This window comes from Streptopelia decaocto (assembly GCF_964273445.1).
Source record: "Streptopelia decaocto genome assembly, chromosome: 6".
Taxonomy (NCBI): domain Eukaryota; kingdom Metazoa; phylum Chordata; class Aves; order Columbiformes; family Columbidae; genus Streptopelia; species Streptopelia decaocto.
In genome coordinates, this window is record NC_138660.1 from 5,859,643 (window position 1) to 5,887,197 (window position 27,555).

The following is a 27,555-nucleotide window of genomic DNA, read 5'->3' on the forward strand; positions in this document are numbered from 1 at the left end:
CCGGGATGAAAAGGTGACCGGGGCACTCGTTGTCCCCTGCCAGCACCACTGCCTTCCACTGTTATCGTGATTGGGGGGCAGTGAGGGGAGGAGATGCTCTGGTCCCACTGAGCCCCCCTGCAAACCCACTCTGGGAGGGGGAAGAGAGGCACAGTGTGGGGACGTGGCTCCCATGGGGATGGTTGGCACTGCCCCAGTGTTGAGGACACGGAGCTCTCACAAGCTCCTGACACTGCCCATGCTCTCTGTGCCTGCCCTCCTTGGGGATGCTAAGTACCACCTTCTCCCCATGGCTGCTAGTCTTCCACGGACCCCTGAGAGGTCAGATCTGCGTCCTGCTACTTTCCCAGTCTGTAAATAGTTTCTCAGCCTCTTTGCTGTGACTCACTGCCATCTACCAGCATCATCCCGAAGAGCAGACCCTGTGCCCAGCGGGACAGTTGCCTTTGGAGGGCTCAGCAGCATCACAGGACACGTGTCTTGAGTCCCTTGTGACTCAGGTGTCCCTCCCAGTGTCCCATTCCCCTTCACGCCCTCCGGCAGCTGTAGCCCAGTTCCTGCTGTCCAGGAGGAGGGTGTTGCAATGTGCCCAGCTTGCCAAATCACCCAGAACCTGCAGGGTTGATGGATAACCCGATTCCCCCTTCCCCTGAGCTCTCCCCAAATGCCCTTGCCAGGAGGCCAAAGCAGTGCCAGTAGGAGATGCCAGGATCTCCGCAGGGCTGGAACAACCACCCCATTAATTCCAGGAAGGCTGATAAGGCACCATGCCAGGCCGTGCTGTGCTGTGCCGGATGGTGCAGAGACCCCGCGCACTGGGATTCTCAGCGTTTCCCCCCAGCTTCAGGCTCCTGAGGGGCTCTGGTGTCAATCCAATGCTTTGGTCCTTGGTAAAAGTAGATTATCATTATCCTTGAAGGAGCCAGTGGCTTGCCAGGACCTTGGGTTCAGGTGTAGTAGAAGGATTTATGAAAAGCTCCTTCCCCAGCTGGGAACAGGGCACTGTCCTCGAGACAAGGGATGACCCATGGTGTCTGCAGGCTTTCCTGGGAGGATGTGCCAATGCCAGAGCACAGGGATGAGCTTGGTTTGTCACCCCTGCAGCTCTGCTGGAGGAGCGGGAAGGACATGGGGGTTTTTGGGACAGTGTGGGCAGGAGGTGCAGGCACGAGGGTCTGGGAATGGTGCCAGTCCCAGCATACCATGGGCAGGAGCCTGCAGGTGAGCTGAGGGTGAGGTGGGCTGGAAGCGCTTTGCTTCAACTGAGCTGTTTTCCCCTATGCTGAGCAGCAATTTGCAACAATTCCTGTGGTTTCTACCACCTTTTGCACCTCAAACCCCAGCTGGAGCAACTCTCTCCAGCGTCAGCACAAATCCGCTGTCAAGGTGGCTTTCCAAAGCAATAAGGCATCGTCAGCACAGGTAGGAGCAACTCTCCCACGGTGGGTTTGTATCCTTCTAATCCTCCATCGGCCCAGGTGTGGCAGCCGCTTGGGTGGTCACTGGCTGGGTGGTCACCCCGTGATCTGCAGTGCTGGTTGCATGGGCCCCTGACACGCTGTCCTCCTCTGTCTTCGCCCCCGCACTGGCATTTTTGGTGGGCGGGCATTTGTTCCAGGTGAGCTCTCCCCTGATTTACCGTCTGTGCCCTGTTCCCACTGCCAGGGGCTAATGCGTGGGTTTATAGGACGGGGTTTTGTCGACCGTGACTTGGCCTGCCCAGTCGGCGGGTTGGGGTGTCACGGCGTGTCTGGCCGCTGCCACCTGCCCCGTGGAGCCCGGCGCTGGTGGGACACTGTGTACTGCCCAGCAACACCTCTCATAATACTTTGTATGAGTTGCCCAGGGGCATTTCTGGTTAAGGAGCGTTTAATTGACTACAAAAGCATGTAGTGGTGGGGGTATGCATAATGCTGTTGCGGGGGCAGGGCAGGAGCTGGCAACAGTTTTCAAGGTGGGGAGTGGGGATTGCTGCTCCGGGGGAAGGGAGGCACACAGGTGAAGTGACCAGGGGATCAGGATGAAGTGACCCAGGGGATCCCCATAGCAGGGGAGGGGGTCCTGGGCTGTGCCTTTTCCTGCTCCAGCCTCTGGGGATGCTGGTTCCACCTCACAGAGGAGCTTCCCTGGCCCTTTGCCCTCTCTCAGCTTCCTGGCACTGCTGTGCGAATACTGAGGTGCAGGTGTAAAACCCTGCAGGGGCCCTGGATTGGGATCTCCAGTGCTCCCAGTTGCAGCTGAGTACTGGGGGCTCAGCTGACACCCCAGGGCCTGTCCCTAGCCATACATCTCCCAGCTTCAGAATGTGCCTCTGCTCCCAGGGAAGCTGTGAACCAAATGGGGACTTGAGTCCTGCCTTGCCCTGAGCTGAGACATCACTTAGCTGCTGATTTTAGTGCCCACGGTGTCCCCACAGGCATGGTGGCACCAGCTGCCATTGCCATGTCACCACCACCTGCAGCTCCATGGCCCACTCCCCTGTGTGGGGAGCAGGTCCTGTGGGGTCTGTGGAGTGGCTGCTGTGAGGAATAAGTCCCACGGGGTCCATGGGGAGGCTGCTGTGGGGAGCAGTTCCTGCAGGGACCATGGGGAGGCTGCTGTGCCACTCTTGGCAGTGCCACACACTGCTCCAGGCTGGGCTTTGCCAGCTGGTGCTGGTGCCCAGGGAGCTGCACTGGGCTGTGCCAAGGTCCCGGGGGGTCCCTGCAGGGTGACCTTGGGGTACCCCCCACCTCATGCCTTGGCTGAACAGGACATCCAGCCCTTGGGAAGGGGAGGGCTCAGCAGCAAAGGAATGGTGACAGGGTCATTGGGGGCGGGAGGGGACAGCACCTGTAACCTGCCTCCTTCTGCCATCCCTATAAATGGGAGGGAGCAGGAGCAGGGTTGCACCTGCAGGACTCCAGTTCCACAGGAGAGGCAGGGAGGGAGGGAGGGACAGACAGACGGAGCTGCTTCTTGCTACTCTCACCTCCATTCGAGCTTCCCAGTGCTCTGCCTGCGCAGAGGCCCGAGCCATGGGGACCGGGCGATGGACAACCTCCACCTTCGTGGGATGCTGCATATGGATTCTGCATGGTACGTCCGATATTTTTCTGTTAGCACACGTGCTACCTGAGCCCTTGCAAACCTCTGATGCAGCCTAACACAGACAGTATGGTTCCCTCCTGGCTGCACTGGAAACTTCTTTTATGACCAGTCCTTGCAATCAATTACAGCCAAAGAACTAGTAAAGTATTTTATGGGACAGGCATCACCCTGAAGTGCTGGTTGCAGGCATGGAGCTGTGGGACAGGCGAGAGCCCAGCCCAGGAGCCTCTGTGCAGCCACATACCCCTCCAGGGAGAGAGCTGAGGGCTGGAAGTGGGGCTCCAGGGATGCTCCCATCCCTCCCATGTCCCCGGGAAGAGCACACGTTGGTGAGCTCCATGCTGGGCCCCTCTTGCACAAGCTTCCCGTGAATGGGCGGTGTGGGGTAGATGGTGTTTCCTGCTCCGCGTGGAAGAATTACGATAAAATATGGATTTGCTGGGATGGAGTGTGCCAAAATAACCTGGGGGACTTGACTGATGTGTTTTGTTTTCCCTGAGACAAGGAAGGAAGTGGCTGATCTCCTCTGGCTGGTGGGGGTTGGTGCAAAAATCTTATTTCAGCAGGGGAAGAGGGTGAAGCAGCAGAGTGCTGGGAGGGGGAATGGAGGGCTGGAGGAGGATGAACCCCTCAAAAACTGCTCTAGCAGAGGAGATAATGTTCATTAATGACTGGCACAAGCTATCTGCTAACGAGCTGAGCCAATGGTGGGGTTGGGGGCACCTCCATTACAAGGACGTCTTGCTGCCTGGCAGGGGGAACCTGACAAACCAGAGCACCAGGATGGGGAACAGGCTCGGGCTGTCAGGCTGCGACAAAACCCTGCTGGGTCTCACCCTCAGGGTGCCCTTCATCTCCCCTAATTGCAGCTGCCTAAAGCCAAGCGTCAGCAGATCCGCCCGGCTCCTCCTGGAGCCAACGGCGGCAGCTTGGTCTTCCCAGAGCCCGCATCCCTGTCCTAAAAATAAGTCTGGGTGAAACGTCACCCAGGGGTGCCAGTGGGTGCTGGGAGAAACTCCTGGGGTGTGGGGTGGTGTCTCCTTCTCCTTTCAGGGAATCTCCTGGATATGAGGCAGGATTTTGGCAGCAGGAGGGCAGAGCTGTAAGCAGGAGCTGCTGAATGTTCCCTCAACCAGCAGGGAACCCCTGGGTGCTGCACCCAGTGGGGGGCAAGAGAAGTGGGGGCAAGGGCAGGCAGGTCCCCCCTCAGGAGAGGTTTAGCAAACCTGCTTTAGCTGCAGCAGGTCAGGAGCCATTTGCAGTCAGGGAATGTTTCACTAGTCTCTTGCTGTCCTACCTGCCCAAGGGCTTTGGGTATTTAAATGTCCCCCAGACACTCGAAAGGTGACAAAATGCCAAGAACCACCCCTGGGGCTCCGCAGAAGTGATTGTGCTTAGGGGTGTCCCTCCAGGGAGACAAAGAGGGCTGAGGGCTGTCCTGGAGCAGCAGAGCTGCACAGACACCTCGGGGGCAATGAACTAGACTTACTGGGACTCAGCTCTTGCCAGTGGCCAGGCAGTACCATCCCCAGCCTAACTGGGCTGAGTTACAGTGTCTGCCTTTTCCTCCGTGCTTGCACCCACGTCTCTCCCTGACCTGTGATGAGTTGTGTCCTGTCTCAGCTGGCGGCTGCTGATGCTGGAGATGCAAAAAGTGCTGTGAAGTGCAGTGCCTAAGGCAGCCCAGGGTGCACTCCTTGGCTCTTAAAAGAAATGCAGGATGAGGCAGTAGAGTTTAAGAAGGAGCGGGAGCATCCTGAGCTTAGCTGGAGGAGACGTGTGGCTGATCCTTTCAGGCTGTTGGCTCCAGCACCCGGTTTAATGCTCCATTTTGTGCTTCTCTGCAGGGCTCAGGGCTGCCGCTGCCATCCCTGTCACTACTGAGGGGTCATTTACTGCAGGGACAGTTTCTCCCGTTGTGACGGAGAGTGAGGGGCCCCATGCCCTGGTGATGGGCACTGCAGAGACGAGCACCACAGTGACCAATGCTGAGATAGCCGAGAGTATCCTCGCTGGAAGCCCGTCGAGCCTGTCCTTCCCTGCTGGGTCTCAGACAGATGCTTTGGTGACAGCAACGAGTGCATACGGCTCTACAGCACTGACTTTGATAAACATGACCAAGCCTCTTAACACGTCTCAGGATAACAAGGGGGGTTCAGCTGCTCCCACTGCAGCCACGAGCACTGCCGCCATCCCTGAACAGCACCCCGCTGTCACCCCAGAAGCAGCACTCGATGTAACAGGGGCTGTTCCCACCGCCCCGCTAGGGACCACCCCTCTCTTTGCAGGTGTGAAGGAGGATGTTCCTGCAGCCGTGACCAGGGAAGAAGCAGAGAACCTAGACCCCACTGTTGGTGATGTGCTCTTCCCCACTCTGCCAGCAGTCACCTGGGGGGCACAGCCAGCTGCTGGCAGTCCTGTGGGTGCCAGTGTCACCGTCCTGCCGAGCCAAGGGGTGACCACAGGCACGGGAGCAGTCAAGGAAGGCACAACCCAGCTTGTGGGTATTCAAACAGAAGACAGTGCCAACTCCTGGAGCCCCAGCCCCAGCGCTGGGAGGCTGATCACAAACCAGCAGGATGGGATGTTGAGCAGGGCTGGGGGCATTGCCCCAGAGCCAGAGGGAGAAACAGCCCCAGCTGCCAAGGAAAGTCCCTCAGCTTTGGTGCCTGGAGCCAGGGGAGATGCAGTAAATGGTGAATTCAGCACAGCTGGTTCATCCCTCTTGTCTCCAGAGAGTGCAACAGTGGGAAGCCCAGGGGAGCCCTCCCTCCTCCCCAGCCAGGCAGCGCTGAGCCCGGCTGCTTCCCTGGCACCAGCTGGCGATGGGGACAGGGATGGGCAGGGAGCTCCTGGGCTGTCATCGGAAGGTTCAACCCTGTCACCTGCAGCCATTGAGGCACCTGCGGCACCTGAGGTGACAGAGGACGTGGCCACCTCGCTATTGGCCCCAAGGGTTCCCACTGATGCACAGAGTGACACGAACCCCCCAGTCCTGGACACTGTGCTGCCCACAGAGGACGCAGGAACAATGGGTCTCGCCAAACCATCCCTGCAGCCTGCCCCATGGCAGATTCCCATTGGAGAACAGCCACCACTGCTTGCGTCTGCTCTGCCACCCCCCACAGACAACTCCAGTGCTCTGAGGGCTGCTTACCCACCCTCAGGGGCTGGGGCCAGCACCCTGCCTGCAGCTGGCGATGGGGCAGAGACAGGAACAAGCCCTGACCCTGCAGCTGCCTCAGGAACACCTGTGTCTCCATCTCTTGGGGGGTCACAGCCATGGGGCATCACCGCTGGTGCTCCCCAGGGAGCCAATGGACCTGGCACTGGCTCGAGTTCAGCTTCAGATGTCCCCAGCCCAGCATCTTTCATACCTGATGGACTGGCATGGCCCGCTGCTGGGGTCCAGGGTCAGGGGGCTGAGGGTCCAGGGGACATAGCACAGGTAGGAGGCCCAGGGGATGACAGTCTTTATGCAGATATCCAGAGTGACACGAGTCCTTCAGCCTTCAGCACTCAGCAGGATGCTGCTAACACTGGAGAGCTGCCAGCTGGAGAAACAGAAGCTCTGGCAAATGCCAAACTGTCCCCTCCATCAGCTCTTGGGGACGGAGCAGGAGCAGCCCCGGCACTAGGACAAGTGCCCCCACCTGGTCCTGCATCTCTCAGCAGGGCTGGGCCACAGCCCGACCTCTCAGGGGCTGAAGGACCAGGGGACCTGCCCAGTGAATTTCCCAGCGCTCCTGGGGCTGCTTACCCACCCCTGGGATCTGCAGCTGGCCCCGTGTCTGGGGCAGAGACACCAGTGAGCCCCGACCTCAGTGCTGCCCAGGGAGCACCCGTGTCTCCATCCTTTGAGGAACCGCAGCCATGGGGAACAGCAGCTGGTGCTCCCCAGGGAGCAGGTCTCCCTGGAGCCAGCGGACCAGGCACCGTTTTGACTTCAGCATGGGATGTCCCCAGCTCAGCAGCCTATGGACCAGCAGGACCCCCATCACCTGCCCTTGGGGACCAGTTTGGCACTAACCCAGGGCTGCCGGCAGTGGAGGGACAAGGTGCTGGTACAACAGAGCCGGTGCTGGGAGGAGCAGGCAGTGGGACTGAGTTTGAGCCATCCCTGATCTCTGCTGCAGGCGGCGGGACGGCGGCTGGAGTGAATCAACTGCCTGGTGCAGGTTCCTTGTCCGGTCCTGCCTCTCCCACTGATGTGGTGGCAACATCCTCAGTTTCAGAGGACGATGGAGCAGGTCTCATCCCAGCCGCTGCCCCTGTCCCTGACAGCCTGTCCCCAGCCTCTCCAGACAGTGAAACTGGCCCAGGGCTCGCTCAGGTCCTGGGGGCTGATGGCACAGGGAATGCGGTACAGGCAGGAAACCCAGAGAGTGAAAGTCCCTACACAGAGACAAGTCCTTCAGCCTTCAGTGCTCAGCAGGATCCCTCTAACACCGGGGAGCTGCCAGCAGGAGAAACAGGGGCTTTGGTGAATGCTGAACTGTCCCCTCCATCAGCTCCTGGGGACAGAGCAGGGACAGGAGCAGCCCCGGCACTAGGACAAGTGTCCCCACCTGGTCCTGCATCTCTCGGCAGTGCTGGGCTGCAGCCCGACCTCTCAGGGGCTGAAGGACCAGGGGACCTGCCCAGTGAATTTCCCAGTGCTCCTGGGGCTGCTTACCCACCCCTGGGATCTGCAGCTGGCCCCGTGTCTGGGGCAGAGACACCAGTGAGCCCCGACCTCAGTGCTGCCCAGGGAGCACCCGTGTCTCCATCCTTTGAGGAGCCACAGCCCTGGGGAACAGCAGCTGGTGCTCCCCAGGGAGCAGGTCTCCCTGGAGCCAGCGGACCAGGCACCGTTTTGACTTCAGCATGGGATGTCCCCAGCTCAGCAGCCTATGGACCAGCAGGACCCCCATCACCTGCCCTTGGGTACCAGTTTGGCACAAACCCAGGGCTGCCAGCAGTGGAAGGACATGGCACCGGTACAACAGAGCCAGTGCTGGGAGGAGCAGGCAGTGGGACTGAGTTTGAGCCATCCCTGATCTCTGCTGCAGGCGGTGGGACGGCGGCTGGAGTGAATCAACTGCCTGGTGCAGGTTCCTTGTCCAGTCCTGCCTCTCACAGTGATGTGGTGGCAACATCACCTCTTTTGGATACAGCCAGTCCAAGTGCCCTTGGAGGAGCAGGCAGCACTCCTGGAGCTCTGCAGCCTTCCCTGGGTGCTGGCCCTGGGGTCCCTCCTGCTGCAGGGGAAGGTGCAGGTGAAGCAGCTGGTGACGGAACATCCCTGGGGCAGACTGCTGCTGAAGGGCAGCCAGCTGGTTCAGGAGCCCCTGATGGAGAAGCAGCAGCTGTGCTGCAGTCTGCATCTACTTCTTCATCTACTGTGGGGTCTTCATCACCTGGGACGGCTGCCAATGGAGCAAACCTTCCTGGAGCTGGTGAAGCCAGCAATGGCTTGAGCACAGGCTTGGAGGCTGCTGGCCCTGAGGAACCCCCTGTATCTGCCCCTGGCATTCAGAGCAGTGCTGATCTTGGACTTTCTGATGCAAAACTGAGCCAAGTCAATGGGGTGGATCTGCCTGGAGGTGCCTTAGCTAATAGGGGACCTTCCTCCAATGCCAGCATGGGAGAGGGAGCAGGACCCATCGTACAGACCACGTCAGGAGCGTCAGCCCCGTCTGCCCTTGCCTCCCCACAGGAGGCGCAGCCCCTGCTCCCGGTGGCTCCAGGTGCTGATGGTGTCTCCGATGGCACAGCCACCTCACTGCCTGCTTCTCTGCTCCTCCCTGGACATGGGCTGACCTCGGGGCTGGCACCCAATGGAGACCCCCACTTTGTCCCCAGCACCCAGAGCGGGAGCGCCCCCCTGGCTCTGGGGGCACCAGGTGGGCTGGCAGGTGATGCTGGAGGTGCCCAGCTGTGGTCTCCTGAAGACGAGGTGGCCTCAGGGATGCCAGCACCTTCTGGAGAAGCATCACCCCGTGCCCCCACATCCCCCAATGCTGCCCCAGTGCTGCCTTCTGCTCTGGAGGGAGAAAGCTCTGCAGAGGGGGTGTCTGCTGGCCCCGGGCTTTCGGCACGTGAGTCACTAGTGGGGTCCTCTGCGGGGGGAAAGGGAGAGCTGGGGGCTGCTGTGCTGGGGGGGCCTGCCCTGCTCCTGCCCCCTCGCCAGCCGGGAAGCCCTGGGGATCCCTCTGGGGATGCTGATGGCCTTGTGCCTGGGGAAGCAAATGCTGTACTCCCCAAAGTGACGGCAGGGCGAGGGGAAGTTGCTCAGCTCCTTCCCAGTGTGGCTGGAACCAGGGCAGCCATGGAAACCCCCCCTCGCTCCTCACCTGGGGGAACCCCAGGGCTCTCTGTCCTGCCTCCCGCTGGGATTGCTGCTGGCAGCCCTGGATCAAAGATCCCAGGGCCAGGACCTGTCAGTGGCTTGTCACCTGCTGGCATGCAGCCATTCTCAGGCAACAAGGTGACCACCAGCTTGGCAAATGGAGTTCTTGCCGCCAGTGGGTCAAGCCTCCATGCAGCCTTCCCAAGCCAGGGGGGAACCCCAAGAGGGTTCCCAGCCACCGCACGCCCAGTTGTGTCCTGCAGCCCGGTCACCACCAGCCCAGTCCCACCAGCCCCCATCCCTGGGGTCAGGAAGGTGCTCCCCAGTCCAGCAGCAGCCACTGTCACCTCCCAGGCATCATCCCCCGTGTTTCCAGCTCCACCAGGAGGGCCGGTGACTGCCCTGAACCTACTGCCCAGCCCCACAGGTACGTGATGCTCGCGGGCAGCCCAGGCAGCAGGAGCACCTCTGGCCTCCTGAAGGACTGTCCTGGGGAATTTTCAGTGCCCAGAGACTGGGGAGGGGGCTATATGGGACCAGGATCCCTGGGGGAGATGCAATTCCTGCACAAGAGCTTGCATTTTTGGCAGGCAGAGCTTGCCTTCAAGTACGGTCCCATCAGGTGGAAAATGCTTCCCCTCCAAATTCTTTGTTTTATTTAATGGACATAGATAGAGAGCTGGAGACTGTAAACATCTCTAGAAAGAGCTGTGGGTGTTTAGTTTCCTGCTGTCCCCCTCCCACAGTCCTTAGCGATGTTTTTCCCCTCCTAACAGCAGTCCCTCAGCATGGTGCCCCAACGGGGTTGGAGCAGGAAGGGACAGTGACTACAAAGGCCACCACAGCAGGTTGGGGGCAGCTGTGCACGTGTAAGGCAACAAAAGGGATGGGGGCAAGCTCCTGTAGGGGAAGGTGACATGCAGGGTGTCTCAGAGGGCTACTGGCAGTGTTGCCCCCTCCTCCTGCTGCCCAGGCTGAGTCCCTGTGGAAGCAAAATCATTTCAGCCCTTCAAGTTTTTGGCGCAGACCAGAGGCCTTGCTGTAAATGTGTTTTGTTTTGTTCTTCTTTTTCAGTCCCAGCTGTACCCCTCTATGGGTATGGAGTGAGGGAAAATGATCGGGAGTATGTGGAAAGAAAGGTGGATTTTAATTCTCCGCTTTTCAAGCCCGAGACTGGATTCCCGTTTGGGAACACCCTGCGCAACTCTCTCTATGTGAGTCTACCTTGGCTTGACTTGCTGTTGGGCAAGTGGCCATCCCCCAAAAACCTGTGGGAGGGACTAGGGGCCAGGTGTCTGGGATGGGACCCTTACGGGCTTGAATCAACTGGGATGATGCCAGGGTCTTTTTGCAGCAGGAGGTGACTTTGTGCCAGTTTTGGCGGTGGCCAGTGGTGGCCTTACTTGGATGCTCCTCAGAGTAGGCTTGGAAATGGGAGGACTGCCACCCCTGTGTTGGGGGATCCCACTGATCCTGATCTCACCTGATGGAGGGATCCCTCTGTTCAGTTTACAGACAACGGACAAATCATTTTCCCAGCCTCGGACAACAGCATCTTCACGTACCCCAACCCCCCTCCCAGAGGCTTTAGCGGCCGTGAGGAGGTTCCCATGATTGCTGTGTTTTGGGACAATGCTGACTTCTCCAGAGGCGTTGGTACTACCTTTTACCAGGTAAGTGAAGCCACCTGAAACATTTTTGGATGATAAATTATACTAATGTCCCTTGAGATGGCAGTCCATGAGTGGTAATTCCCTTTTCTGGGCCAAATTTAAGAGCTGTTGGTCCTGTGGGGGGGGGGGGGCTGTCCAAACCTCATCCACAATGCTCCATGGATGACCCCAATCTTGACCTGTCTTTGCCCTGCTGGGAGCTAACACAGATCCACTGGTGTACCCAACCTGCAGGAGTTCCCCACCCTTAACAAGGACAAGCCTCCCTTCGTCCGTGACGTGGAAGCGAAGGTTCGGCGGTACCTGAGGTCCTCCTACTCGGCAGCCTGGACCCTGAAGATCACCTGGGAGAAGGCACCTGCCTACGGAGCACGGACTGACACTCGGAGGGTAAGAGGCTGATGGAGCTCAAGGGCTTGTTGAGTTCTCACAAAAACCCCAAGTTCTATGGGCCATTACCTTGTCTGTGCCTGAAAATAAGAACTAGTTCTGTGAAAAAGGTCAGTCTTGAAGACTTTGGCCGAAAAGAACTGGGCTGTGCCCGCGTTTTGGTGGTTTTCAGGTTTTTTGGGGGAACATATTTAGTTGAACTCTCCCTGTTCCGTTAAATCTTTCTCTTTAATGTGGTGGGAGTTTGTTCTTTAGAAGCATAAAAGTGGGTGAATTTAAGGCTTTTCATGGAACAGCATCAAAGTAAAATCATCACATTTGCCATGCAAAATGCAAACCAGCCCAGGCTGCATTTGCCTTGCACACCAAGACCTCAGCCCCACCGTCCCCCAGCCAGCACTCACACGCACCCCTAATTTTAAACCCAGCAGCTTTCCTCACTTTCTTACCTCTCCACAACATTTCTCCCCAGACGAACACATACCAGGCTGTCCTGACCACCGACGGCTTCAGGTCCTACGTGCTGATGCTGTACCAGGCGGGTGGCATGCAGTGGGATTACACCAGGCTGGCTGCCACCAACGTGCTCATCGGCTACACCAGGTACAGCAGTCCTGGCCCCCAACCCCGTGTCCTCCCCCTGTATCCCATGAAGTGTTCTGCAAGGATGAGGACAGACCAGATGAGGTCTCCACACCCATACAGCCTGACATATGGGGGTTTCCAAATTTGTCCCGTTAGTGCCAAACGGCTGGGCTGCGCTCACTCTAAGATCCACACATCCCTCTGGGGTCCCTGGTCTGCAGTGTCCTGGTGGTTTGGGTGGAAGCAGGGGGGAGAAGGGGATGTTTGCTGAACTTTGTGCCAGTTGAGGGAAGGGATTTCCGCTGCTTGGCCGGAGCAGTCGCTTCCTGCCTCCTCGCATTACAGGCACTCTGTCCCTGGGGTTTGCTATTTAACTGCTTGCTGCAGCTGGGTAAGGAAAAGGTGGCTGGGATGGGAAGCGCGGGCAGTACAAGCATGTGTATGTGCTTCCCTGTGCATGACTACTCGTGGGTTTCTGTGCCCTGTCACCCTGCAAGGTGCTGGTAGACCATGGAAGCTGTTTGTGGGGTCTCAAGGTGTCTGTGGGTACAGCCCATGATGTGGCAGGAGCATTTGCAGCACCCCCTAGAGAAGAGGCAGTGGGCTGGGGGAGCTGGTGTCTTTGCCCTTCTGTCCCCGGAGCTGTGATTTGGGTGCTGTGGGGTCCTGCATGCTCAGGATCAGGGTGGCTGAAGGGCAGGCTGGGGATGGGGCTGAGATAACCCCGCTCGGGAAGAGCAGCCTCTGATTTCTCCCCTTTCCTCTGCACACAGCGGGGATGGCTTTTACCGCAATGACGACTTGACTCGGAGACCTCCAGCTGCTAAATATCGCCCTGACCAGTTCAGGGGCTACAACACAGGTAGGAACAGGTTCTTGCAGCCCCTGGGGTGTTTGGAGAAGGGCTTCTGGGGGACATTCCCAGGCGCTGAAATCCACCCTGCCACTGTGGCAAGGCTCTCACTGAGTTCACCAAGGCCAGGCTTTTCCCCCAAGCACATAAAATCCTTCCCCTGGGTACAAGCTGTGCCCTGAGGCTGATGTTTCCATGGACACTTTTTGTTGCAATGGCTATGTTCAAGGTTTTCTTCTTTGGGGAGAGTCTCCCGCCATTTCCCTCCTGTTGGGTGGCTGTTAAACACAAGGTCCCATGGCTGGAGGTCAATGCGTGCTCATCTTCCAGCATCACTTGGCTCTTGCCTCAGGCCAAAACTGCCCCGTGATCCCCTTGGCCAGAGGTGACGACTCATGGTTTCTCTCCCTGCTCAGACCTCCGTGGGCTGTGGATTTACAAACTGGAGAGCCGCGTGGGTATCAACTACCGGCTGAAGTGCCTGGCGTGGACAGGGCAGCAGCAGGAGCCGCGGATGTGGAGCCAGGGCCTGCCCGCCTGCCCCTGCACCCTGCAGCAAGGGCAGCAGGACCCGCGCTTCAAGAGCAGCCGGGGAGGCAAGTGAAATGCCCCTTCCCCACCGTCTTCATCCCCGAGCTGTCCCTCACCATCTCCCCTGCAAGGGTGGCTCGAGTCCCTCCTGGCTGGGTGGGCAGGGGACCCCAAGGAAAATGGGGAGGGAGCTGCCCTTTTCCACAGAGACAGGGAAAATGGGGAGGAATGAGGGCTGACCTGTCCATGTTTTGTTAAACTGTATGCAGCTGGTCTAAGCTGCACAGGGACAGCAGGGATGGACCCTCCCCAGCACTGGGGTCTCACCTTAGGGCACCACTTGGATAGTCCCCATCAGTCTCTCCAAACCACCCATAGCACCATGAGTGATGGACAAGGAGCCAGCCCCAGCCCCGCTCGGTGCCCGGCAGCAGGGCTGCTGGCCGGGCAGGGCTGCACTGGGGCTCACTGCTGCTCCCTTGCAGGCTGGGGGGCTGCCCGTGTCTCCATGCTGCACTCAGCCTCCCCGAACCCATACGGCGCTGGTGTCCGCTGCCTGTACGACAGCCAGAGCCGGCTCATCGAGGGGCGGCAGGAGAGGTACTGGAGGTTCTCCAGGCAGGCATCCCCCTTCCGCGGTAAGCACTGGCAACCCCGGCATCCCTTAGCTGAGGCTGTCATGGCTGTAGCCTGTAAATTGTTTTGATCTGTGTGCCATGCTGTTGCCCTTGGAGGGAGTGAAGAGGCGAGTGCCCTGCCTGCCCGGAGCCAGCCCATCTCCCTCTCCCTTTCAGCCCCTTACTCTCCTATTTTGCCTACAGACCAGGAGCTCAAGTTGTATGACTGGTGCTGTAACCAGGCGGGCAGTGCTCATCTCTGCGCCCGCTACAGTGAGAAGAGACCGAAGATTGGCTGTGATGGATACCAGTCGCCCGGTACTGGTGGGTTTGCAGCCCATGTGTGCCAGGGCGATGCCGTCTTGGTGCCCAGGGCAGGGGGGAGCATCCCAGCTACTCTGTGGTCAAGGCAGCAAGAGCCTCAGGCAGAGGGATGGGTTTTGTGGTGCCCACGTATGGGTTGTGCTGTTCCCTGGGCTGTGCAGAGTTGAGGGAGGGCATCTCCCTTAGCACATAACCACTGGCATAGTCTGGGGGTGACAGCACACCGGGAGGGGAGGAGGACTGCAGCTAACATGGTTGTTGGTGTAAGCTGATGTGCGGCTTTCTTGCAACTGCCACAGGTTCCTCGGAGGAGGAGGAGAGTAGCTCGAAGGAGCAGGGAGGTGAGTGGGCTCAGGGGTCTCCTACCCACTGGCTGCATCCCACTGCCTGTCCCAGGGCTGCTGGCCAGGGAGAAGATGGCCAGGGAATCCTTATTTCTTCTTCTTTGCAGATAGAGAAGACAAGTAACTGAGGGATTGCACATGTGCAACATGGCCTGGGCCACAGCTTATTCTCCAAGTCCTTTATTCCTGCTTGTCCCACATCCCCTGTTCCTCCCAGCGCCCATCACCCCTGCTTGCCGCGGAGGGCAGCTCACTCAGCCGGTGTCTGCGGTTACCTTCACTGGTGCAAGTTCATTTTTCTAACCCAGACTTGTCCCAAGGAGTCCATTGCTTTAGTCACCCTTCCCCAGCTGCAGCTGAACGGGTGCCTGTGGGCACCTCCTTGCTGGCAGGGAGCTGGGCAGGTACCCCTCACTGCACCCACCTCCCTACACCTGCTGTCCCCCCACGCTGGAAGCTGAGTTTGGTCTCCTGGTACCCAGGGAATGGGTTTTGCACCTCACATGAGTCACCTGCACCCAAGCGCCTGAGTGCTGTGGTGCACAAGGCTCACCCTGTGACCTGGTCCTGTCTTGTCCCCAACTTCTGTCCTCCAGCCATCCCCACCTGTGCAGTCCTTGTGCCCAGGAGAAGGGACAATTCTCCAGATCAAGGCAGAGGCTGCTTGACACCTCTGCTGTATGTGCGAGGGCAAAATTCAATCCTGTGATCAGAAGCATTGGGACAAAAAAAAAATTATTGTGTGTAAGAGAGAATCTACCTTTCTTAAAAAAAAAAAAAAGATATTTGTCAAATCTATTTCATTCAATAAAGCCTCAAAGGTCTGAGCATCACTGATCTTGCTGCAGCCACGTGCTCTCATGAACCAGGTTGGGAGGTGGCGGTGGGGACAGTGGTGTTGCAGGATGCTGCTGCCCTCAGAGCTGGTGCTGGGGATGTGAGGGTTTGGGCTGTGGCTGAGCCGGGCTCTGGGGCAGCGGGGCTGGAGCTGGGGTCTGACGGGCTCTGTCGCACCTTCCTTGGGACCACAGCCCAGCCTGTGCGATCTGAGCAGTGAGGGAGACTTGGGGCTTTGCAAGGGGATGAGGGGACAGAGCAACAAAAAAAAGCTGCATTCATCTTCTCTTTGGCCCTGTGGATGGGACCAGCACATGGCAAAGACTTGAGAGCGTGGTGACAGGGAATAGGGTTAGGGCACAGGCACCATGGGTTGCAAGCAAATTACTCAGCAGCATGCCACAATTTTTGGTTTATTCTATTTTGCTCCTAAAGGGTTACAATTGCTGTGTTTCCCCACCTGACTCTGCTATTGGTGGCTCTGTCATGTCCAGTTACCCTGCACTAGGGCACACCCCGATGCAGACACACTGAAGGACTATCCCGGTACCTCTGCAGGTCCTCAGGAGAACATGAAATCCTCTTGCTTTGGCCATCTAATATAAAACCACGTTTTTCATTCAAAAAAAAAAAAAAAGCACCTCCTGCAGAGTGAACCCTCCTACGAAGACCAAACCCCAAAAGGCAGCTGCCTCTGCCTCCACGTGGGTGCTGTTGTCAGGAGTGGGTGGTGGGGTCGGCAGCAGCGGCTCCTCCGTGCCCCCGGAGGCGCCGAGCAGGATGGCTCTAGGGCTGCTGGGAGGGCTGGTTCAGGGGCCTCAGGTGGGGTCTCTGGATCCTTATCTGTAAAGGAGGGACAGGCCAGGCCGTGCTGTCGCTGCTGCATGGGCTCTGCTCTTTGCTATGAGCTCAGGCAGTGGGACAGGCTCCAACACCAGTCAAAGCATCGCTGATGCTCCGGGATGAGGCAGAGCTTCTTAGCATCTTTGAGGCCAGGACAGTGGTTCCCAGCCCACAGCCCCCTATCCCGACCCCCTTCCCCCCCCGAGACAATAACTCCCAAGCAAACCTGGACTGAAGGGTCAATGGCTGGCAGCTGTGGTTCCCAACACCTTTCCAGGGGGTGGGAGCATGGGGTCTCTGTCCGCTCTCTTGCCATCGTCAGAGCTGGAGCAGGGAAGATGAGCAGAGCTTGAAGAAGACAAGAGTGAAGCAGAGCCAGGATTTCAGAGAGATATACTCACAGGAGAAGGTCCGTGACCTCCAGAAGGTCTCCTTGGTCCTAGAAGGTGAGGAGCAGAAAGGAGATGAAATGTCAGGGGAGGCTGGGGGAACCCCTGCTTGGTCCTGGCACCTGGGTAAGATGGAATTGGGGAGCAGAGACTGAGTCTGGGGGTGAGATGAGAGGAGAAAAAGCCTCAACTGTTCTGCAACACACAATTTCTCCCTTTGCCACAGAACCCAGCTCCAGAGCCGGCAGCAGGGGCAGGACATGGCTCTGACTGGTGTGGGGGGCTTGGGGTGCTGAGCTGCCCCCGAGCCTGGGTGCCATGCTGGGACCAAGGGCTGTGGGGAGGGAAGGAGATGCTGGTGCTTCCACCCCAGCCTGGCAGCTCATCAGGCATCTGCGAACTCGCTGCTCTGCAGGACAGCAAGGTCCATTCCTGCAGCCACCTTCTTCTTGCTCCAGACCAGCTCTTTCTAGACCAATGTGAATTGCAGTGGAAATAATTTAGATGGTATTCAAATGAAAACTAAACAGAACAGAACAGATCTGTAACCAAGCACCAGGTGAGATGAAGAAGAAATGCAAATGTTCCCTGACATGGGGAAAAAGGAAGGTAATATTCAACCCCCTGATGTCATTGCACCCCTGAGGAGTAGATGACTGGAAAAGGCACTGGAAGATGCTAAAAGACCATCCAACTCAGGTCCTTCCCCAGCCAGGCTCCCATTGCCCAGGCCAGATGGGTCCCACTAGGGGGGGATCTTTCAGATATGGATTTTCCACCAGTTTTTCAGGCTGGAAAAGCTCTTCCTGATGCCCAACTTCCATTCCCTGGTGCACCCACAGCCCCCACCCCTGTGCAGGTCCAGCCCATGGCTCACCCCCGGTTCCAGTGGTGGTGCCGGCGGCAGAGGTGTGAGGCCAGGCAGGCGCTGGTGAGCAGGAGGCAGAGCAGGACCAGGGCTCCCACCAAGATGCCGAGGAAGGCGGCGAGGCTGATGGCCAGTTGCTCGCACCGGGTACCAGCCGGGGAGAAGATGGAGAAGGGGAGGCAGCTGCAGATGGAGAGAGAGAAGTAGTGACACTGTGGGGACATGTGGCCATGGCCAGTGGCCTTGTCCACACCCAGCACCACTGTTACCTGCATGTGGGTCCCTCAGGAAGGTGCTGACAGTGGCTACCATGCTGGCAATAGCCCATCTTGCAAGGGGAGAGGCAGACGAAGCCAGTGGTTGCCACGTAGTGGAGCTGGTAGCCTTTGTAGCCATACAGACCGCAGGGGAAATATGGCCTCAGCTCAGCCACTGTCACTGGGAAGGGACAGCATCAGTTTGGCCACACAGCAGCATCACCTCTTGATGCTTCCCCAGGTCTCCCTAAGCTGGATCCATGCCCACCTACCTCTCCCACCGGTATTACCTGAACCCCAGGGCACACAGGGTGATGGGGACAATGGGGACAGTGGGGTGCTCCTCTAGGACTCCCTGGCTCAGCACCAGGAGCAACTCACGCTTCACCAGGTCGGTGATGTTGTCCCGGTGCAGACGCTGGAAGAGGAGGAGCGTGCCCACCTCCCGCCGCCCTCGCCGCCCGTTGAAGGCACTGGTGATGGCCCCCGGCAGGTCCTTGTTCAGGAACTGGATGACAGTGCCGCGGCTGTCATAGGCAAACTCTGACACCACCACGAAGGTGAAACCATCACTCTCTGTCCTGCAGGGAGAGAAGAAAAGGACGAGGCTGCTGGTGGAGCCACTGCTGCATCACAAAGTGACTGAGGCTCACTGTGCCTCAGTTTCCCCATTTTGGGAGTGGTAAAGTGATGAAGCAGGAGATGGAAGGTGCCATGGGGCTTGTGTCTCCAAGGATTTAGCAGCATCAGGACTAGAAAAATAGACTCTGGGATGGGGGAAATGCCCTTTGTGTCCCAAACCCTGTGGCCCCATGCCCAGCCCTGCTGGTTCCCTGAGGTGGGCAAGGGGGCACTCCACATCTGACTCACATCTGGGTGATGTTGGTGTTGCTCTGGAAAGCCTTTACCTCCAGGGAGCCCAGGATGGCTGAGACCTGTGGTGGGGGAGCAGGACGGTGTTAGGGAAAGGCAGGACAGCACCAGTGCAGCTGTCACACGGCTGGTGCCACCTCCCTCCAGGCCTGCAGATCCACTGGGTCCCCAGCGATCCTGCTGGAGGGGGGTGCACAGAGACACGGGCACCCAAAGCTGCCACTGCACCCTGGGTGCCAGCGCGCCCCCCTCCTCGAGCCTGTCCCCTCCGGAGACGTACGGTGCCGTTGACTTCCCCAGCAGTGGCATTTCGCAGCGTTCTGACCTGCAGCCGGACACTTCTCCGGGGGAGATCTGCCAAGGGGAAGCCGCAGGGGTGGCTCTGGCATCCCAGGGCTGGGACGTGCAGGGTTGGGGTTCACCCCCCTGCCAGCACAGGCACCCACCTGCACTGGGCAGCGGCCAAAAATCCCCCCCTGCCACCAGGCAGTGCTGGTCGGTGAAGGCTGGGGGGCAGGTGCAGGTGGGGGCACAGGTGATGGGGTGCAGGTGGCAGTGTCCCCCATTGCTGCAGTAGCCCTCGGGACAGGAGCGGGACCCACAGGCTGAGCCACAGCCCAGATCCTCACCTGTGGGACAGGGAGCCCAGGTCAGGTGGAGCCTTGAACCTGGCTGCAGGGCCAGATCCATCCTCAGATATGCTGCAATACCTTTCTTCCTGGTATTTTTTTCCTTAAGACTTTTAGTATTCAGGTCCTCAAAAGCTCTGCTGGAGCCTTTTACCCTTGTGAAAACCCAGCCTGCTGCATTAGAACAGGAGCAAAAACCTGCCCAACCCCACCAAAACCACCCAAAACAGGATTTGTATCAGGCCCCCAACCTCCACGTGTACATTTGAACTTTGGTGGGATGAGAATTTTTTTTCCTCCTCAAAGAGAGAAGTTGTAGGGAAAAGTTCCCCTTCCCAGCGGATCAGTGAGATCTGCAGCCTGGGAACATGAGGGGTAGCTGGAGTCAGGTCCCCTGTGCTAAAGACACTGAGGGCTTGGGTACAGAGCTCAGTCAACTCCCCCTCCTCTCCTTTCCAGCCAGTTCGGGTCCCACAGGAGCCCTTTCCCACTGAGACCCCAGGGGTGATGGGGACAAGGATCATGCCCTGCTGGGGTTCCCATACTCACCCTCCTCACCACCTGGGCAGGAGCAGGAGTAGCTGCCCACCGTGTTGGTGCAGGTGCTGTTCCCTGGGCATGCCATCCCCTGCGCGCACTCATCAATATCTGCCAAGGCAACGCAGCATGGCACCAGGAGAAATACCTTGGCCAGGGTCCTGCGAGTGCTCTGGGCTCCTGGTGGCCATGGCGGGCTCTCCTCACCTGAGCAGTGCCGTCCGTCACCGGTCAGGCCGGCTGGGCAGGGTCCACATCCAGCGTGCGAGTCGCAGCTCACGCCAGGGAAGCATCCCTGGGCACAGGGGTCTGCTGGGTCCTGGCAGAAGGGACCCGAGGAGCCGCCCTCACACCTGCAGGCTGCCAGCTGGGAAGGGGACAGTGACACCAGTGGTTAGGGGACACGAGGAGGATGGCTGGACAGAGAAAACAGCCAGCACAGCTTGCCAGCACACTACCTGCAGGGAGGACCCCCCGAGGGTGACGGTGTTGCTGTAGTCACACTCCTGGCTCCTGCTGCAGCTGCAAAGGGTGAAGCGGAGCTGGAGAAGGGCAGAGAGGTTGTTGGACCCAACAGCTTCCAGGTTGACAGTAAGCGGGGACATCCCGTGGGGCTCCCACGTCAAGGTGCCACTCTCTGATGGGGGTAGAGGCGGTAGTTAGAGGAGGTGGCAGAAGAAAGGGACTGGGTGGCTGGTGTCCCTCTCCTCCTTCCCAGCTGCCACGTCTCTCCTTCCCTACCTGATATGTTGAGATCTGGAGAGAGGTGGGGGATGAAACGCGCACCCATCCCCACGGCACGGTACTGCCTCCTGACCCTTTCTGCCCTGAAGGCTGTGAGTGACGTGTCACCGATGATGACGGGAGGGAAGGCATCTATGGAAAGAGCAACACAGTGGGCAGCCAGGTGTTTGCTGTGTGGCCTCGGCACCCTCTGGCTCTGAGTCCCTCCTGGTGAGGATGGGACCCCAAGCAGATGCTGCCATGACCACCCACCAACAAGGCCCTTGTGTTGTACAGCATGGTGGCATCTCGCAGGCTTGGAGACCAGCCAGCCAGGCAATGCAACTCAGAGACCTCAATGACTTCTCTCCTGTCTCACATGGAGCAAGAGAGCCCTGGGAGCGAGCATGGCACTTCCCGGTTATCCATGCCATGGCAAGGATCTGCTCCACTTACTGAGTACCATCTTCTTGTGCTGGAAATCAGCAGCGAGGCTCTGGGTGGCCAGGCCCAGTGCCACGTCCCCTGTGCTCAGCGCATCATAGATGCACTCCCTGCTACCATGGCACCGCGAGGCTGCCAGCTGGTACAGGCTTTCGTTCTCCTGCCGCAGCTGGGACAAGAAGACGGGCGTGAAGTTTGTTAGCGGTGAGGGCAGAGGCTGAGCAAACAGGCTGTGCTCTCCAACAGTCCCTGCAAGAGAGCACACCATGGGGATGGCTTTGGATTTTTAATTTTTTTTATATTTTAGGGCTCTTTTCGATGGAGTGGTGAGGAGACTGAAGAGTTTCCCTGGCACCACTTTCACTCACGCAAGTGTCTACATCACTCCAGCCAAAGCACAGCCAGGAGGTGCAGGAATGGGGGGGATCAACAAGATAGATCCTGAGCCTGAACTTACAGGTCAGCCCGTAGCTGTAGATCTCCTCCTCGCTGCTGTTCATGGGGATGGAGGTACCATTTGGCATCTGGAAGTCATCTGCGGGGTCATGGTCCCACACACCTGGTGGAGCATCACCAGAGCCCTGGAGTTCCCCATGCTGGGGTTGACCCCCTCTCTGGCACTGGCTGGTGTTTAGTTTAGACCCAGCGTTTGCCAGCCTGCTTTGGGGTGGGAAGGGGACTTTGCACCCTTGCTCTGCAGCCGTGCCAGAAGTCCTCACCCAGGAGGCCCTTGGTGCTGTTGCGGTACCGATCAGGCAGGCTGCAGACCATGCTGAGGATCCCAGAGACTGCTGAGATGGAGATGCTGATGGCCCCATCAAAGATGGCTGTGATGGAGGAGTCATTGACCAGCAGGACACCAGGGCTGTAGTACACATCGGCACCCAGGTCTGCAAGAGAAGGGGAGCACAGAGGGAGAGTCCACAGTGTTTGATGGGGCTCAGGATGGCTGTTCTCACCCTGGTCAGGGCTGGTCGCTATGGGATGGGGACACCTCTCGTCCCTCCCCAGATACATTTAACAGCACATCCTGCTCACCTTGGGAGTAGGAAAACCAGATGGTTTCATCATTGAGGAGGACTTGGATGTCACCCTGACTCCCCAAGGTCCACTCAACCTGCAAATCATGGCAGATGTCCCAGTGAGCCTCTGCTGGACAGCTTGTGAGAAGTGTTAGAGCTGTCTAACCCACCGCTGTTCAAGCTTTGTTGGGGTCATGGGAGGTGGCAAGGAGAGGAAATGCTTCTCAGGTCCTGGCTGCTTCTAAGTGATGCAGAGGTGATGCCCAACCTGCCACAGGGGTCTGTCCCATTAAATATTCAAAGCAATACCTGGGTCACTCCTACTCACTGTTGCAGTGGTGCTGGAGACGTGCTGGGCAGCAAAGGCCACGAAGCTGGTGGCCCGGGCTGTGCCAGTCTGGGCTGTGCGCCCTTGCAGCACAAAGCTTGTCTGAGCATCACTGGCCACCAGCAGGACAAAGTCCCCAAGCCCGTTGAAAGTGTAGTTGAGCCCATCCAGGGTGGTGATGTGTGGGTCTCCAAAAGCGCTGGCTGGGGTCCGAAGGAGATGGAGCCATTTTGTGGGGAGGAAGAAAAGCATATGCTGGTGTCATTGCAAGGAGGAGAGCAGCCCCATGTGTTTCACTGAGCTCAGCTGTCCCCACCGGGATGCTGCAAAGTGTGGTTAATGCGTGGGGTCCATGTATGGCTGTGCCACCCACTCAGCACCCTGGCGCAAAGCCCTGGGGACTCACCAGGGGTGGGTGGCATGTAGCCCTCACAGTTGACCTTTGGTCTCTTCTCGGCAAACCTGGCACAGAACAGGGGCTTCCCCACGCGCCGGCAGCACCAGTCGAACGCCTCCAGCTCCTCATCTGCAGGGGAAGGCGGGTGGGTGCTGGGGGGTGGCAGTGACCCCCTGTTCCTGCAGACTACTTGGCACTCAGGGTGTTTTAGGTTGAGGGAGTGGCAGTGCCCACTTACCAGCCCCGGGGTGGATGGGGAGGCTCCAGACTCTCTCCTGCCAGCCTTCCAGCAAGCTCCCATCTTGGTACAGACATCGCACTCCGGCTCCGGCTGGGCTGGGGGACGTGGTGCGCAGCATCCTCATGGAGGCATCTTCTGGGCCTGAAATGGTGCAGGGTATCACAGCCACCCCCAGAGCAGGAGGGGACCCACTATTGTTCCCCCACTCCATGGCTGGCCCCTGGGGTGTCATGCTTGGCACCTCTGCTCCGGCGGTAGCGGGGGTCCAGCTCTGCCTGTGGCCCGGAGCAGGGACATGGTGGCAGCTTGCTGTTCCATGTGTCTGGCGCCGGCTGTGTGTCCAGCCATGTCAGGCACTGCAGCCTGTAGTTCACCCGGGAGCGACTGTCCAGCCTGTACATCCACAGCCCACGCACATCTGGGGGGAGCAACCGGAGAACAGCACAGCTGGGCTGGGGTCTCACCTTGTGCCAAGGGGGATCCCGTGGGACAACTGTCCCTGGCCATTGACCTCACATGAGGTCTCCAGGCTCCCTCTAGAGCCGGTGTGGTCATGGGAAGCCACAGCAGGACAAGGAACACCCGTGCCCTGCTCTTGGTGGCCAGCCCGGGACTGGTGATTTGGCTAGGCCATCATCTCACAAGGACATATGTAGGGGACATGGCCCCAGGGCAGAGCACAGGGGTCCCTCCATCTCCCCCCACCCCAAGGCTCCCCAGTGCTGTACCAGTGCCGGTGCTGCTGTGCTGGTCGGGTCGGTACTTGACAGCTCGTGGCTCTTGACTCAGCTCATTATTTTGGGCATAGCCATCGCCACTGTGTGGAGAGAGGAATTTTGGGGTTCCCTTCTTGATGCACCCCTCCTCCACTCCCCATAAAGGAGTTGGGGTGGGAAGTGCTGCTGTTTGCAGGGGAGGGCTTAAATGGGACAGGGTTGCTCCGGGGGTGGGAGCTGGGCTCTCCCGGGGATAACATTTCTGATGGTCCCAGCATAGCGCTGGGAGAAATCCCTGCTGTCCCAAATGCAGTCACACACACGGCACCTGGAGAAGCCCATCAGCACGTTGCCCGCAGCCAGCTCCGTGTAGTCCCACCGCATCCTGCCGTCCTGGTACAGCAGCAGGGCAAAAGAGCGGTTCCCGTCCGTCGTGAGGACTGCCTGGTAGGTGTTTGTCTGGAGAAAGCCAAGGCACCCCCTTAGCACCCCCACAGCCTCCCTGGCTTTCCCCACAGTGCAGACTGAGGTGGTGAGACCCAAAATGCCCTCATCAAGCCACAGAAGGACACCAACCCAGCCCTGCCCCAGCCATCGCTGGTGGCCGTCCCCTTTATCACCCGCTGCTCACCCGTGTGTCATCCAGCCGGGATGGGTATGCTGGAGCCTTCTCCCATGTCACCTTCAAGGTCCATTTTGCTACGTAGAGGATTTTCAGGTATTTCGCAATCTTTGCTTCCACGTCACGGACAAGGGGGTCTCGGGTAGAGCTGAGTGTGGAGTACTCCTGCTGGTTGGCAAGAGAGAGGGTTAAATGGGTAAACTGGGAGCTGGGGTCTCCTAGGAGAACATCTTTGATGGCCCGGACCTGGTACCAGGTGGTGCCGACACCCTGGGAGAAATCCGCATCGTCCCAAAAGACGGCCACCATCGGCAAACCCTCCTGGCCGCTGAAGCCCTGGGGAGGTGGGTTGGGGTTGGAGGGGACATAGTTGTCCGTGGGTGGGAAAATGATCTGTCCGTTATCTGTAAACTAACCAAAATAACTCGTTATTTGCCAACAACCCAGACAGCTCCTGCCTGGCCCATGTGGCTTTTAGTATCCAGGGGTGAGCAGAAATCAGACATTTTAAATTTTGAAAACAACAAAAAAAATTTGGATGAAAATTGGTTTCTGGCCCATTTTCATGGAGGTCTTTTTTCTACCAAAGAGGTTGTGTATCCCTTATGTGCTTGGCAAGGAAGGACTCACGTAAAGAGCATCCCGCAGTGACTTCCCAAAGGGGAACCCGATCTCTGGCTTGAATAGAGGGGAGTTAAAATCCACTGTCCTCTGGATGCACTCTTGGTCCCCTTCCTCCATGCCGAAAGGGTAGAGTGAGGCTGCTGGCACTGACACAAGCAGGAGATTAATTAAAAAGGTGAAAAAAATAGCATTAATGTTCACTCCATCCTTCCTCTGGCCAGGACAAACTCACTGCCTTGCTGCTGGGCTGCTGTGCCTGTGCTGCTCCCAGCCAGACCAATGCTCTGATGGCTTGTAACTCAATTTTTAACTCAGTTTTTAACACGGAATACAATGCTATCAGATAGCCTATTTCACTTTTGCCCACGAATCCGGCAGCCCAACATGCAGTGCAGACAAGTGACCCTGAGCCAGGCTGTACCCTCCATCATCCTGGTGCTCAGTCAGCTGAAAACCCTTCCTGCTCTTTGCTTCAGGAAAAAGAAAATCTACTTACTGGGAAGCCCTTGGGTGGGCTGGGGCTCAGAGGTGGGATTTCTGTGGCCAGTGGTGGTGTGGACAGATGTTCTTGCTGCTGTAGCTGGTCCCCTCTGTGTCCCAAAGGCAGGGGCAGTGGCAGGATTGATGGTGGCTGGTGGTCTCCCCAGTGCCACAGTGGATGGGGCCAGGAGACCTCCCACCTCCTCGGCTGGGCTCGCTGGGGCTGTGGGTGCAACAGCCACGGTGCTGCCTGCACTGATGGCCGCGGCATTGCTTGGTGTGATGGCCATGGTGCTGCCTGCAGTGATGGCCGTGGTGCCGCCTGCAGTCACGGCCATGTCATTACTCGGTGTGATGGCCACAGTGCTGCCTGCAGAGATGGTTCTGGTGCTGCGTGCAGTGATGGCTTCAGTGCTACCTGCAGTGCTGCCTGCAGCGATGCCTGTACTGCTGCTGGCAGTGATGTCAAAAGTGCTGCCTGCAGTGATGGCTCTGGTGCTGTCTGCACTGATGGCTCTGGTGCTGCCTGAAGTGATAGTTGTACTGCTGCCTGCAGTGACAGCTCTAATGCTGCCTGAAGGGATGATGGCTTCAGTGCTATCTGCAGCAATGGCTGTGGTGCTGCTGGCAGTGATGGCCATGGTGCTACCTGCAGCAATGGCTGCATTTCTGCCTGCAGTGACAGCTGTGGTGCTGCCTGCAGTCACAGCCATGTCGTTGCTCGGTGTGATGGCCACAGTGCTGCCTGCAGCGATGGCAAAAGTGCTGCCTGCAGTGATGGCTCTGGTGCTGTCTGCACTGATGGCTCTGGCGCTGCCTGCAGTGACGGCTCTGGTGCTGCCTGCAGTGATGATGGCTTCAGTACTGTCTGCAACAATGGCTGTGGTGCCGCCTGCAGTCACGGCCATGTCGTTACTCGGTGTGATGGCCACAGTGCTGCCTGCAGAGATGGTTCTGGTGCTGCGTGCAGTGATGGCTTCAGTGCTACCTGCAGTGCTGCCTGCAGCGATGCCTGTACTGCTGCTGGCAGTGATGTCAAAAGTGCTGCCTGCAGTGATGGCTCTGGTGCTGTCTGCAGTGATGGCTCTGGTGTTGTCTGCACTGATGGCTCTGGTGCTGCCTGAAGTGATAGTTGTACTGCTGCCTGCAGTGACAGCTCTAATGCTGCCTGAAGGGATGATGGCTTCAGTGCTATCTGCAGCAATGGCTGTGGTGCTGCCTGCAGCGATGGCCATGGTGCTGCCTGCAGCAACGGCTGCATTTCTGCCTGCAGTGACAGCTGTGGTGCTGCCCGCAGTCACAGCCATGTCGTTGCTCAGTGTGATGGCCACAGTGTTGCCTGCAGAGATGGTTCTGGTGCTGCGTGCAGTGATGGCTTCAGTGCTACCTGCAGTGCTGCCTGCAGCGATGCCTGTACTGCTGCTGGCAGTGATGTCAAAAGTGCTGCCTGCACTGATGGCTCTGGTGCTGTCTGCAGTGATGGCTCTGGTGCTGTCTGCACTGATGGTTGTACTGCTGCCTGCAGTGACAGCTCTAGTGCTGCCTGAAGGGATGATGGCTTCAGTGCTGTCTGCAGCAATGGCTGTGGTGCTGCCGGCAGTGATGGCCATGGTGCTACCTGCAGCAATGGCTGCATTTCTGCCTGCAGTGACAGCTGTGGTGCTGCCTGCAGTCACAGCCATGTCGTTGCTCGGTGTGATGGCCACAGTGCTGCCTGCAGCGATGGCAAAAGTGCTGCCTGCAGTGATGGCTCTGGTGCTGTCTGCACTGATGGCTCTGGCGCTGCCTGCAGTGACGGCCGTGGTGCTGCCTGCAGTCATGGCCGTGGTGCTACCTACAGAAATAGCTGTATTTCTGCCTGCAGTGCTGCCTGCAGCGATGTCAATGGTGCTGCCTCCAGTGCTGCCTCCAGCAATGGCTGTTTTCTCCCCCCAGGCAGGTACCCCCAGCATCATCCACGTGCTGGGAGGGGACATGCTTGCTGCCT

The 27,555-nt window shown here is 58.4% G+C and overlaps 2 protein-coding genes across 2 annotated transcripts; one reads left to right on the top strand and one right to left on the bottom strand.

Moving 5' to 3' along the window:
• Window positions 1-8,713: 8,713 nt before the first annotated feature.
• Window positions 8,714-15,236, top strand: MUC4 (mucin 4, cell surface associated; the record flags this gene model as incomplete). The annotated part of the gene is made up of 10 exons (XM_082055286.1): window positions 8,714-9,170; window positions 10,496-10,635; window positions 10,930-11,094; window positions 11,329-11,484; window positions 11,957-12,087; window positions 12,843-12,931; window positions 13,339-13,518; window positions 13,939-14,091; window positions 14,275-14,394; window positions 14,694-15,236. 10 exons carry the CDS (start codon window positions 8,714-8,716, stop codon window positions 14,864-14,866), a joined length of 1,764 nt encoding a protein of 587 aa, XP_081911412.1. The 3' UTR covers window positions 14,867-15,236.
• Window positions 15,237-16,268: 1,032 nt separating this feature from the next.
• Window positions 16,269-20,059, bottom strand: LOC309440976 (mucin-4-like; the record flags this gene model as incomplete). Its single annotated transcript, XM_082055287.1, has 10 exons — window positions 16,269-16,418; window positions 16,645-16,742; window positions 16,820-16,857; window positions 17,685-17,858; window positions 17,945-18,113; window positions 18,314-18,513; window positions 18,803-18,867; window positions 19,086-19,159; window positions 19,252-19,434; window positions 19,984-20,059. 10 exons carry the CDS (start codon window positions 20,057-20,059, stop codon window positions 16,362-16,364), a joined length of 1,134 nt encoding a protein of 377 aa, XP_081911413.1. The 3' UTR covers window positions 16,269-16,361.
• Between the last annotated feature and the right edge of the window lie 7,496 nt (window positions 20,060-27,555).